At 42.6% G+C, this 13,896-nt stretch overlaps 1 protein-coding gene across 4 annotated transcripts in view; it reads left to right on the top strand.

Annotated features, from left to right (window-relative positions):
• The window catches only part of mark2b (MAP/microtubule affinity-regulating kinase 2b), a 48,191-nt gene that overhangs the window by 8,852 nt on the left and 25,443 nt on the right, over positions 1-13,896 (top strand). For all 4 annotated transcript variants that reach the window (XM_080022904.1, XM_080022905.1, XM_080022906.1 and 1 more), the window contains 4 exons: positions 10,293-10,454; positions 12,019-12,072; positions 13,439-13,487; positions 13,627-13,692. In XM_080022904.1, the coding sequence (XP_079879030.1) occupies positions 10,293-10,454; positions 12,019-12,072; positions 13,439-13,487; positions 13,627-13,692 (331 nt within the window). The remainder of the gene's footprint in view (positions 1-10,292; positions 10,455-12,018; positions 12,073-13,438; positions 13,488-13,626; positions 13,693-13,896) is intronic.

Here is a 13,896-nt window from a genome sequence, read left to right as displayed (position 1 = left end):
TATTCCAGCCATTACCTGTTTGCCAGCCTGGATCCATGCTCCACTTGAATGAGTCATCGCATCAGCAATCTATAGCACACACACAGTGCACATTGCTGTTCCGCCCAGGAAACCATAAATTATGGCTCTCTCTCTCGCTCCCTCTCGCTCCCTCGCTCTACTAGGCCAGTCACTAGGCAGATGAAGAGAAAGACAAAGCTAGCCAGGGCCCTAGCAACAGAGAACCTCTATGGCTCATGTGCGCTCACACACGTACATTAATCCCCACTCAGTCACAAATTCTCCCTCACACACACACACACACACACACACACACCGAGTCAAGCTGCTAAGTCAATTCTTTATTCATTTATCAATTTCCTTCTGCCACATTAGACCAGGTTTTGGTGTCCCTCTGCCCTAGCAACACCTCAAACCAAGCTGTTTAGCCAACAATGCAGGGAAGTTCATTGCACCTCGGTGCTGTGTGTGTGTGTGTGTGTGTGTGTGTGTGTGTGCGTGTGTGTGTGCGTGTGCGGGCTTGGGGTAGAACAGGTCTTTCCAGTCGAGCCAGGTGATGGGTGGGGTGCCCTTAACTGAAGCGCCAAGCTTGTCAGGTTTTGATGTCACCCAGATACACGCTTGTGTGTTCCCGTGCCGTAAAAGGTGTGTTTCTGTCACTGTTGAGCCGTTGCCTTGTGCCCCTGCCCCCAACCTCACTCCACCCAAGTTTAACCTGGAATTAAGTCACTTGTGTGGACATAAAATCTGTTAACATCATACCCAACGACTCAGGTTTTCTACTGTGAGGTTGTTTGGTTGGAGAGCCCCTTTTGCCAAGGTAATATTCCATTGATCCTAGTCACACATTAATTTGTTTGAGGTTTAAAAATCTGCGGCGTTTCTGAAAGCCACACAAAGATGTTTATTGGTATTTTGTTAACACACACACAGTTCTCCCTCGCACTCCGTCTTTGTTACATAGCAGCAGATTGAAGGCATGCGGGAGGCTGTCTGCTGTGCGGTGGATACAAACTGTGACAGCAACAGAGCAAACAGAGCTCTTTATTGGTCAGACATGCATGCACACACACACACTAGGGAGTTAGGGTAATCCTATGCTAGAATAGGCACATGCACACACACGCGCAACACTGAAATCCCAGCAAACTGAGACTGAGCGTGCCACCACCTTGCTAAAGCAAAAGGACTCTCGCAGGTTTACTTAGGTGTGTGTGTGTGTGTGTGTGTGTGTGTGTGTGTGTGTGTGTGTGTGTGTGTGTGTGTGTGTGTGTGTGTGTGTGTGTGTGTGTGTGTGTGTGTGTGTGTGTGGAGGTCAGTGTTCGAGTCGACTCCTAAGTAGAGAATAGCCTCCAGTGTTTGAGGCCGGAACGCAGACTGGCTGTGGACAACCAAAATACCACTGAATCGCAGTCACATCTTGTGGTCTTAATTCTTTCTTAAATGATTGCCCACATTTAAATTGATCCAAGGTGCGGTGCTGCTCCTGTCTCCATCACAAATCTATAGTTGTATTCGAATTGATATATTTTACCTTAATATTTGCCTCAAAAACTTGTATCCGCATTTATTTAAATGTCTTATCCTTATATCGTATGTATAGTTGTGTTCATACAGCTGTTGTACATTTTCTTTTTTTTTCCAGATACTGCACCATTTCTCAGAAAATTGTTGAACTGAATATATTATGGTATCGATATATGTTATTCTTTTGGAGTGGAGTGAAAAGCTAGAAAAATGCAGAATCTTAGCTTATTCCACACACCTCAAAACCTAAAATGGCCTGGACAATATTATTTTCAACTATCAGAAGTTAAAAAAAAAAATAAAAATAAAATTGGATTTCAAGCAGGTGATTCTCCTTTTAATTCGTAATTGAATCTCACCTCTGGTGTGTGTCACAGGCGCCTGCATCATCACTCATTCATCAGTTTTAATTAAAGTTTCTCATTCTGCTGTTTTGTGCCACTGTGTGTACCACACTGAATATGCAGAGAAGCAGAGAATTGTCTGGGCAGGTCTGAAAGAAGATTGTAGCTAGGCTACTATTCTATCCTCAGATGTTGACGGTGATTTGTATCCACCGTGCACAACATCTCCGACGTTTTAAGGCCCATGGCACTCTAGCCAACCTCACCGTATGAGGCCAGATGAGACCAAATTAGAGCTTCTTGGTAAATCACATCAAGTCTATGTTTACAGAAACCAAACTAAATCCTTCAAAGAAAAAAACACTTTCCCAACTTTCCCAGGCAGACATGGAGGAAGCTCAGTGATGATTTTGGATTGCTTGTTCTGCCTCTTATACTGGATGCCTTGAATCTGTGTATGATATCATGAAATCACGAGATTACAAAGTATTTTTAAAACTTTTCTTATCGTGGGAAAAATTATATTTGCTAGTCTGTCGATTGTAGAGCAGAGACAAACTGCAGAGGTGTAACCTGCCCACTCTCCAGATTTTCCTGGGACTCGCTTCTTAAAGCCATTTACTGTCGCGCTCCCATCTTGTAAATTCTCCCAGAAAACCTGCTTGATCAAGGTGGTTACGCCTGGTGCATTTCGATATTCCGATGTTTGTCAGATATTCAGCCTTTACGTTTATAACTCACAAACGAGTGGTGCTTCGCTGTCCCGGAATGTGCTGCTGGTTTGCTATGAGTTGGCTGTTATTTCAGGGGAGTATTAGGGATGGTCTGCAAATTATGCGGCCCAATTTTTAACAGTACTCTTCGGTTGTAAGTTTAAAAAGTCGAGTATGCTTAAAACTATTTCTGTATCGTTCTAAGTCGATAAATCTATTAATCTCCATTGATGGCAGTGGTAAAAATCCTCAGATTGTTGCATTAGAGCTGTACTAACTGCTATAGCCTAAATTGCTCGTACAATTTCCAGTTCCTCATCCCGTGGCTGTGTGTTTTCCCGATTGTGGCCTTAAGGGTAGACCTCCGCCAATCGCAATCAATTCCCCATAAAGCCACCTTTCCAATAGAACAGAGAAGAGTAAATCTCTGAATCCAATGGCCGGGAATGAGAAGAGGAGGAGTGCAGGGTGAGAAAGACGAGGGATGGTGCCTGGGAGGGAGAGAATGAAGGCGGGACGTGAGAAAAAGGAACAAACATTGGAGATGGCAGGATACAGCGAGCGACATATCACCATGGCAACACAGTCACTACGACCTGAAGTCAGGAGGAGTGCGAGCATGCGTGCGTGCGTGCATGTGTGTGTTCCCACCCACAAATTGGTGTATAATGTAAAAGCCTTTGTAAGAGGTGCCGTAGTGCCGATAATAAAATTCTCCACAGTATATTTTGCACCACATATAGCTGCGTTGGATAAACAGGGCTAGGAGGGAATATACTGCTGTACAAAGTGCAATACTGTGCCCAATTTGTTAGAGCTGGGTTAATAAAAATCAATTCACCGATGTGATTCAATTCTATTGTTTCAATGTCTGAAGCAATATGAAAATTGTAGCGACTATTCTTTCTTTAGAATTTATGCAACCATTTTCCTGCTTTTAATGAAATTAAAAAATAATCACAAATTAATTTGAATGTAATTTCTGTAGTAGGCTGAATTTTTTCCGTGGAATATGTTTGTAATGCAGGTCAGATGTATATTGAAAAGTTGATAGCAATTCTCATTAAGTAAAAAAACCTCAATATATCAATATAGAGTCGTATCATGAATCAGTCAATCTCAGCCAACTCAATATCGGATTGAATTAAATCAAGAGCCTTTTATATATTTATTTCGATATATTATATTTGTATCATGACATCCGGCCCAATAACCAGCCAGACAATGTATTAATAGTTGTGGTTTTGGGCAGGTAAAAAGCCTGGTGTTAATGTCATATATTATAAATACATTTTGTGTGAACGGTGCTTGAGAGTGCATAAATCCCCAATTTCCGCAGTCGAGAGCCAAGAAATAAAGACAAGAATCACTTTTTCCTTTTCCATTGATGTGTTATGATTTTAAATGTTACAACAGAAATAACATTTCTGTCTCCCGTTACTTCTGGCAAACAGGGCCAAAGTTCGACTTGGTCTGACTTTGAGAGCACCACACCTGGTTTGAGCACTGTGGTGGAACAAACGCCTCCTCCTAGGAAAACAATGGCTCCCCAGCGCCGAGGGATTTGTCGTTTGTCATGTGTAGCCAGCTTAAGGAGGTCAAAAAAGTCAGCTCACCGTGCTGTCACAGGTCTCCACACACACACACACATAGACACACACACACACACACACACACACACACACACACACACACACACACACACACACTTCACTGGTGGCAAGTCAGGTACCAGAGCTCCAGGAAACACAGAATTCACAAATCATCCTCGCTTTGAAACCCATCTCAAAATCCAGACTTTCGGTTAGAACACGGTTCTGAAAACCACTACGCATGTGACATTGGCATGAGCGTTCTATTAGGGTTACTGTGTGAACGCGGTGTGTGAAATTCCATCTGGTTGTCTGCCTCCCCATATCTAGATTAGTAAAGGTCAGCGATAATGAGACTCAAGTCAAAACACAAGTAGCCTCGCCTTGGATTAACATTACTGCTGCTCCCTGGCTTGTGTGTGTGTGTGTGTCTCTGTCTGTGTCTCTGTCTGTCTGCACTGTTTGTATGCATGTAAGAGCATGTGCCTTGTGGGCCTGTGTGTGTTTGCGTATGCTTGCCAAAGTTTATGGTTGAGATGTGGTTTCAAATGGCCCCCAGTCGCAACTGTTTGTGTTTTGGTGGCAATTCACCAACTGGGGTTGTGAGTATGTAAGTGTGTGTGTCGAAGAGGGGGTCTCCCGAGTAGATGCAGGGTTTATAAATACCAGGCCAACTTAGTGCTTGATGTTTTGAAGTGTGTGTGTGCGCGTGTGCGTGCGTGTGTTTGTGTGTAGGGTTCCAAGTTAGATTTTATGAGTCAGATGTAGCATCAGAGAGTAATCTGAGAACAAAACAATGATGTCATTTATTGTCCTCCAGCACATCTATAATTATCATAGGGGGTACAGAGGTATGCGCGTGCATCTGTGCACAGCTCAGTGTGTTGGCCCACAGCTGCTCAAAAATGAAGGAAGAATCAGAGGAGACGACAAAAATAGTTTGACATGAAAGACGAGTAGATGAGAGAAGGAAGGGAGAAAGAAGAGTTGGTATTGCTGGTTTTAGATGTGGCTTGCTGTACATTTTAATGCTTTGAAACAAAGTTCAACAGATGAGAACTATGAAGCATACAGATACGGCCAGGGAACTAAAGAAGTTTGATGGCGAGAAAACAGTTTGATTTGTAAATGGGAGAGCAAGAAGTGGTCTGCACCTAGTTTGGCTGCTGGGTGTCTGCATCCATATAAACCTCTCGAATACATAACTACCTCAAAGTTTTCTCCGGTCCCATTTTTAAATATTTGATCTTTCACCCAAGTTCGAATGGTATTTTGAATTTCAAATTAAATTAACAGCCCACTAGATAGACCGTGTGCATCCAGCTGCTGCCATGTGAACTGTTTGATTTGCAGTATGTGAAAAGGTAACCATGGGCATCAAGAGTGGACCTTGTGTGTATGCTAGTTGGGTACCATTATGTTACAGTAATGACCCCTCCAAACAAGAACAACTGAAAACACTGTCCCAACACTTTCCTATTTGGGAATGTCTGCCTATTCATGTGCTTAGACCAAATTATTGGAAGTACTATGCAGGTCCTGATTACAGGGCTGGCCAACAGATCAGAGACCAGCACAATAAAGGGGCCAGAGAGAACAAGAATTGCACGTATGTACACCATGATTTAGTGCTCCCTATTAGGATTTTAAAAAGTCAAGTGTATACACCATTGCCATCAATCTTTATTATTATTTTTTTAAAGTATGTCCTGCAATCTGCTGTTGTATCTAGTGTGTCGGACTTCTGCGATGTTGTGGAACTCAGTTTCAGGCGGCAATTGCTATTCATATTGCCAGTCAGAAAGGTTGATGCTACTACCACTCATTTTACAATGTGAAACTTCCTTAGGAACGTCCTGATAATTGAATTGCCAACGTCACTTTGTTGACATTTCAATATCACTCCCGTGATGCAGCAGGTTTGTTGCTAAACAAGAACGTCTTTGATAGGGGAGCCATCAATATCTAACGTTATGTTGTACACATCACCGGTTTTGATATTTCATATTGAGATGCACCTATGAATTGTAAAGTGACATGAAGTATTTTTCCAACATTGTGTGGCATTGTTTATGCCTCTACACATGTACAAGCCAACACTGAAGATTAGATATTGAAGAGGATCCTGCACCAAAAAGCGAGGTTGGTGGATCATCTGAACGTAAATGTGACCCACTGCAGCAAAACCCGCATTATTGCGCATTTCTAAAATCTCTAGGAGCAGCCAAATAAGTTGGAAAAAAACCTTTCTAGAAGGAAAATTAGATTTTTTTCCAGATTTGTGTTCCTTGTGTTTTTTTATCTCAACGTATTTTCAAAACCGAGTTTGATTTATAAATAGTAGAAAAATGTTAAACCATGGAGTTAAATATTCCGGTTAGATTACATGAGGAAACACAGTTCACTTACCGAGACGCTGAACAGCGTTGATCAACGCAGATCGATCATTTCCTTTAAAGCGACCGTCCAGGTGAAGATCATTCCTCCACATTCCATGTGATGTGAAGTCACAATGTTCAAGTTCAAGGGATTATTTGTCACATACATATACATACGGTCATACATATATGCAGTGAAATGTCGTGACACCCGGTGATTATGCACAATTAGCTCTATAAGCTGTAAAAATACTAAAAATACTAAAATGTGCGTAATCGACACGAGGTGCTGTTTTGAACCTTTATATCGTGCTACTTTTACACACACACACACACACAGCGACATTATTGTGTATACCAACAAAGAACTAATGCTCACGTCACTTCCGTAAACAAGACTAGGATCCGGTTTCACTTCTCTGTGAAAACTTTCGTCTCCATGTTGTTATGGATTACGAGAAGCGGGTGGCGGAAGATCTAAATCATCGCGGAGACCTCAATCTGACCAGTGCGATAGATCCAAGTTAGTGTAAGCAGCGCGTACTGGATTTTATTTTCCGCAGTGGTAGTCAGTTCTTCGACAGCGATGCTGAATCTGATACCGACGTAATCCCGGACTTGGAGAACATTTCAATCAGCGGATTTGAACCTGAATGTGACGATGAAACAGAATATTTTCAAGAACCACTGGAGACCGATGACATGCCTGTTTTTGTTACAACGGAAGTAGTTGATAACGTGATGAAGTCCGTTGAGGTTGGTCATGCAGATTATGAACAAGTAGTTATGGATAAGATTCTCAAGTTGACCTGCAAATGCAGCCAGAGCCAAAAAGAAAGTGGAAAGAGGCCCCAAACAGGCTCTCAGAGTGTAGCTTGGGTAGGATTGGGGTTAGCCCACATAATAACTCCAAGAACTTTGAAGATATTTGGCATACACACACTTATATAATAAATGACACACCGAGGCTGATATTACATTTACATTTACATTTAATCATTTAGCAGACGCTTTTATCCAAAGCGACATACAATTGTTCAAACACCGACGGACGCAGCCATCAGGAGCAATTAGGGGTTAATTGTCTTGCTCAAGGACACTACAGCATGCTAGCAGGAGGAGCCTGGGATCGAACCAGCAACCTTTAGATGACTAGACCACCAGCTCTACCGCCTGAGCCACCATCCCCCACCATATACAGAGACTTACTATTGATAGACTCTACATTTTGTTGTGTTGTCTGCACTTTTAAACTCCTAAATAATTCCACTTTTATAAAACATGTATATTATAACTGTTAAATAAAAGCCTTTTTAAAAACAAAAGATGTGTGTTGATGACGTTGTTCAACATTCCCTCAAAACACAATAAAAATGCAGAGATTGCCCCCGTTCAGCAGGGTGTCGGGGCCATGTAGCCATGCGGCTTTGTTGGTCCTCCAAACCATTTGCATTCTGGGAGCTGGCTGAATGAAGCCAAGTGTGGGGGAAAACTTTGAAGGTGATTATCTCAGAAACATAGTTTGCCACGCCATTGTCTTTAACAAGTAATAGCTTTAAAAATATTTGCTTGATTTGCAGTTTGAAGTGATTTGACCTTGTTTTGAAGCTCTGATTCTTCCCTTCTAAATGATCCGAAGGGGGAAAAAAAAAAGGTTAAAAGCCACCAAATGTACATAAAGTCTGCGGTGGGTCACAAATATGCTTGTCAGCCAGGGGAGCTTGCTTGAACTGCCAGTACAGTGATGCTTCATGTATTGCTTATGAGGTGACTTTGCAACCCAGACAGAAAACAAAAAGCCATTTGCAGTTTAAGAAAACAGTGTTTTCATCACATTTTCAACCAGTGCCACGTGAATGGATATATGGCAAATTCAAATATTCTGAATTGCTCCGTAGAGTTCAGTATCTTTGCAGGAGAAAATCTTTCGACCATTTTCATTTTTTTCACTGTCAAACAAGGACAGGAAAGATCAAGAGAACATGGAGAAGGCAGAGGGATAACGGAAATGAAAGATGGCCCCTTAAGCTAGAGCTGGGAGAGGAGAGTGGGATGACGTAAAAAAACAAAAAACAAGCTTAGAGAGCTAGATATAGAAAAAGCCAGCTAGCCACCTCAAGGGCCAAAAATACAAAAACATATAGTTCAAAATCCTTTGATCTGAAGATGCATATGCAACATTTTAAGAGAAGAGACCCAAAGCGATGGGAGCTGCCCACAGATTCGAAACGTGCCCAAATGCTTTCTCATGGGAAAACCAGGCTGAAAAGAAGAAGGAAAACCTTTTATCCAAATTGCTCATTTTTTTATTTAAAGAAAAAGTGACTCCAGGAAGGCGTAATCATTGTTGATCCTTACATTCAGAGAATCCAAAAAATCTTGACTAAACTGAAACTGTGGCGGTTGTTCGCGCTACGCAGAGATGAAAGCAAAGTAAATCGGGGTTGGATGGAGGGAGGGAGGGAAAGGGAGAACACACAGAGCTGTGTCTGGGACGCCCGGCTGGTGCAGAAATGAGCTTTGTACACTCAGATTAAGCCTCATTGTACGAAACGCTGTCCTCATCGCCCTCCATGGATTGTGGTCTCCTCCTGGTCATAATTGGCGCAAAGAGGAAACTGCAGGCACACACATCCTCCCTTTCCTTGTCTCCTACACACACATACACACACACACATACACACAAACAGCGCAACAATGTTTGATCCTCTGTTGTACTCAGGGGGGAACCTTTCTCTGATGCTTCCCCTCACAAGAGCAGAGTTCTTCACTGCTCTTCTCCTGCTCACATTTCGCCCTGATCGGCCTATTATCGTGGGGAAGAGACCATCCTGTCAGCATTGGGGGGGGAGGGGGAGGGGGTTACAGACGTTAGATCATACCATCTGGAGCAAGAAGCACACACACACACAAATCCGGAAATGTTCGTGGTTGTCCTCTCTTCCTGTGTCCCAGGGGACCTTAGAGGAAAGGGATGCTGTTGGTCAAAAAGATCAGTGTGTCTGTCGGCACTTATGAGACAGAAATAAGTTATTTTTCATTGGTACAAGGGCTTAATCTCTCTCTCTCGCTCTCTCTCGCTCTCTCTCTCTCGCTCTCTCTGGTGTCAAATCTCCTGATCTCACCGGTGTGCATGTGTACATGAGCTTGTGTCCTTGTGCACATGTGTGTGTTCACATTCGTGAGTGTGTGTTTGTGTGTGGACGTCTCGACACCCTGGAGCCAGTCACTCTCTTCTCTGACCCTGATCCCATCACCTGTCTGCTCAGATCTCACACGCTCACATTGCTGTGCGTGCGTGTGTGTGTGTGTTTGGAGCATTGCAGCCATGGACCCTGACATGACTGAGTTAAAAGCCACAATCCAAAGAAGTAAATTGTTTGCACCCCAAAAAATTAATATTTAAAGAGCAGGCTTTAAAAGAAAATCAGCCTCCAACAGTTTCTCGATGACAGCAAAACGACCAGATAAAAATAGTGCTCTACAACGTACTAGAATCACAGTTAAAGATAACAATGATTTATCTATATATAGTGTATTGCTTGTCCTAATGTTTATATAGACCCTTTGTATCAAAATCAAATTATGAGATCCTGCCAAATACCCAGCCCTACTTCTTGAACTTTCATCCAAACTCACTTTTACCATACGCTGTGTAATCCAGGGAATTAAAAAAATGTTAAAGGATTATTTCCCCAAATTGAAACCTCTGTTCTCCCTCCTCCTTCTCCCTCAAAGGACTCAAAGTCCAGTCGCTCCAGCATGCCACGCTGTCGGAACTCCGTTGCTACGACGGCAGACGACCAGCCCCACATTGGTAACTACCGGCTACTGAAGACCATCGGCAAGGGCAACTTTGCCAAGGTCAAGCTGGCACGGCACGTCCTCACGAGCAAAGAGGTAGGTACTTCTGTTAAAACACACACAACTTAAGAGTGGATCTCTTCCTTGTATTCTGGCGAGAAAGCTGTTAACGATATGCTGGTTTGACTTGGCTTTAAATCCAGACATTTTGAACTTCTGTAATCCCTTTGCCAAACACCTTCGGGTGTTTACACCCGAATGAAGTAGAAAACTAGCTGTCGGCCTTGTCTGTCTATATATCTTCATCTGTCCAAATGCCACCAGCCTGAAGCTGGCACGTTGGCCTTTAATGTCTTTAGTGACGATGAAGTGTGCTGTCGAACCGCATCTGCCCCTCTAGGCTCAAAGGAAAAAATGAAAATTTTTGAAACTTTTCTCCTTGTAAACAAAAAAAACAAATAAGCATTTTGAACATCTGAACAACGGCTTCCTTGTGAAACTTGTCAGCATTTTTTTGAAATTCCGATGCGACAGAACTTGCAGGAGTCAGAGCTGTCACAATTATGACAAAATCACCCGATCCTTATCATCTGAAGAGATCGCTATCAGTTAGCTAATCATTAGATTCCACAAATGTGTGTTACATCCGAAGTTAAAGGGAATTTTAAACCAATGTTTAAAGTAGGTGTGTTTCCATCAGTTGGGCCCAGGCAAATTAACAGTCAACCTGAATTTACGCTCCAATTTACAAGTCATGTCACATAATGGCACATCTTTTAGAAGCTGTGTATTATAAGCTTCAAATTATTTGTCTAGTAGTTGATCATGAGCTGAAATTTCATGATCGTGACAGCCCTAGCTGAAATGTCCCCTAAAGTGGAAGAGCTGACTCCGATTTGCGCACCCGCGTGCGTGCGTGTGTAAAACCGCTAATGGGCGGAGCTTTGTAAATGTGTGACAGCTCTGTGCCTGACACCCTGATAACGCTCCATGTGACTCGCTGGCACACACACACATTCTGTAACTGAGGGACAGACAGAAAACAAGGGAGAGTCAGAGGGCATGAAGCAGAGTCAGACCGGCACAGCTAGGGAGAGGAATGGAAGAACATTTAAGGAACATTTTTTATTTTTCTGAGAGGGTTGTTCAGAAAAATAAAAGTGTTCTTCTTGTTCTTCTTTCTCTGTCACTCTCTTGCCATTCTGTGTCCTTCACGTTTCTTTGCCTCTCTTCTTATCGCACTAGTTTGTTTCTTCTCTGTCTTTGTTTCTTCTCTCTTACTCTCTGTAATTCTGTTTCCATTTCTCTCTTAGGTCCTCCCATCTCTTTCCCTGTCTTTCTGTTTATAGGTTTCTCTCTTGATCACACATCTTTGTTGGTCTGTACAGACCTCAAGATGACGTGGTTTAAGCTCTGTGTGTGTGTGTGTGTGCTCTAAGTGTGCTCGCACATCTGTGACTGAATTCTATCTTCTGATGAAACTATTGTGATTGTGCATCCCACTTCTCATGTCAGCGCTAGCTACTTCTGTCCAAATCTATTTGTGTGTGTGATCTGTTCTGTGTGTCGCTGTCGACGCTATTTTTATTTGTCTTAAGCCAACACGTCCTATAGCTATTTTGCTCGAACAAATCAATATATGACCCTTTTTTGCTCTCAGGTGGCTGTAAAGATCATTGATAAGACACAGCTCAACTCCTCCAGTTTGCAGAAGGTGAGTCACGCACGCACGCACACAGTATTCAAACGTCATTCCATCATATCCCATTTCGCAAACTTTTAAAGTCATTCCTTCCCACTGGCTCTTGGATCTTGCTCTCTCCCTCTCTCTCTGAAGTGGTCTACTTTTCAGAGAGAGTTTTAATTACAGGAAACAAGCTGCAATTACTTCCTTTCATCGGTGCAGGGTGGGGTCTGTCCACTCTCACGCACGCACCCAGTACATGTGCGCACACAACGGAGACACATACCTTGTTTGTGCGCTCCCGTGTGTGCACACGTCACGCACGTCGAGAAGCGTGAAGACGGATGTGCTGTGTAGAGACGTGCCGAAGCCAAATAGTGCCGACTATTGATTTGCCTCTTGAAAGAGTGTATGAACATCCTCAGCTTGGATAAAAGCTTTGTGATTTCTCAGGTCTATTATTTAAATCAGTGTTTTTCAACTACTTATCTCACCAGGTGTGCTGTGAAAATTTGTCAATTTCCACTTGAAAAAAAACCCCAAGAATAAATATTAGCTCTTGTATTGCAAGATAGAAATTGCAGCCCCATACCAATCTATATAATTAATCAGTTCCAGCCACAATACCAGCTCTGTGCCCACTGAAAGTGAGGACTATTCCTAATGATTTAAGGTTAGACTCTTTTCGGTACTTGACAAGTCACATAGTAAAAAGAGTCGTTCAATTTTCCGACTCTGTTCATTTGATTCAGTTTGTTGAGTGCAAGACGTTACAGATTGTACCTGCGGACCTCTTCGCACAACCTTCCTTCAGAAGCGTCCATCTTGAATTACCTGAAGCGCATGGTTCCAAAAATTGGGAGGAGCTTGCCCTCGCTCAAAATCGCCATGCGTGATATCGCGAGTGCCGCAATGACGTCATTTATGACGCGCACACTAAACGACGCTACAGCTGCAGCGACTATAAACCAGGATTCAATAGAAAACTGGGTCGCGGGTCGAATTTGAGTGGGCTGCCGCCACATATGTCCACCTTTTCAAAGCAAAGCAATCAAATGTTTTGCCTGTTATTTTGCTGATAAAACCGTATTTTGAAACTCTGGAATTTCTTTTAATACTTTAATTTCATTTTTGGCCTTTTTACCCCTTATAACACTTTTTGTGTTTGTGTTTTTAGCATGCATTAAAACATTGTTGATTGCCACACTATTCACTTTGTGAATTAAATTGGAATGGTTTGAGTCTTAATTCACCTTTGGGTCGCTACTTGATGCCTAAGGGAGACTTTGGATTGTGACGCTGAACTACCGGCTTTAACTATATACCAAAACGTCGAAATTCAAAAGAAAGTCTAGAGTCTCTGACACCACTCTCTGTGTGCGCTCTGCTCCCTCAGCTCTTTCGGGAGGTGAGGATCATGAAGCTGTTGAATCACCCCAACATAGGTGAGTTGCACCGGATCGTCCGTTTCTCCCTCTCCATCGCTGCGGCGGGCCATCCAAACAGCCATTTTCCCAAGATCACGTGGCTCGAGTTGAAAGACAATGAATGCATCGGTCTCTCTCTCTCTCCCTCTCTCCACAGTCAAGTTATTTGAGGTGATAGAGACCGAAAAGACTTTGTACCTGGTAATGGAGTATGCGAGTGGAGGTGAGTGTGTATTGGCCAGTTGCTTACTCGTTGGTTGAGGGTTGACATCTTATGGTAAATCTTAAATTGTACCTGTAAATACAAATTTTACTTTTGAATGAATTATAACAATATAACAGTGAGGCTAGGGATACATTTGAAGATTGAAGATGGAGAATATCCAATAAGCAATAGAATACACAAATATAAAATGGGCTGTTAGAA

Source organism: Zeus faber, assembly GCF_960531495.2.
Source record: "Zeus faber genome assembly, chromosome: 22".
NCBI classification, from domain to species: domain Eukaryota; kingdom Metazoa; phylum Chordata; class Actinopteri; order Zeiformes; family Zeidae; genus Zeus; species Zeus faber.
Note: the sequence above shows the minus strand (reverse complement) of the source record. Positions and strands in the feature narration are given on the sequence as shown.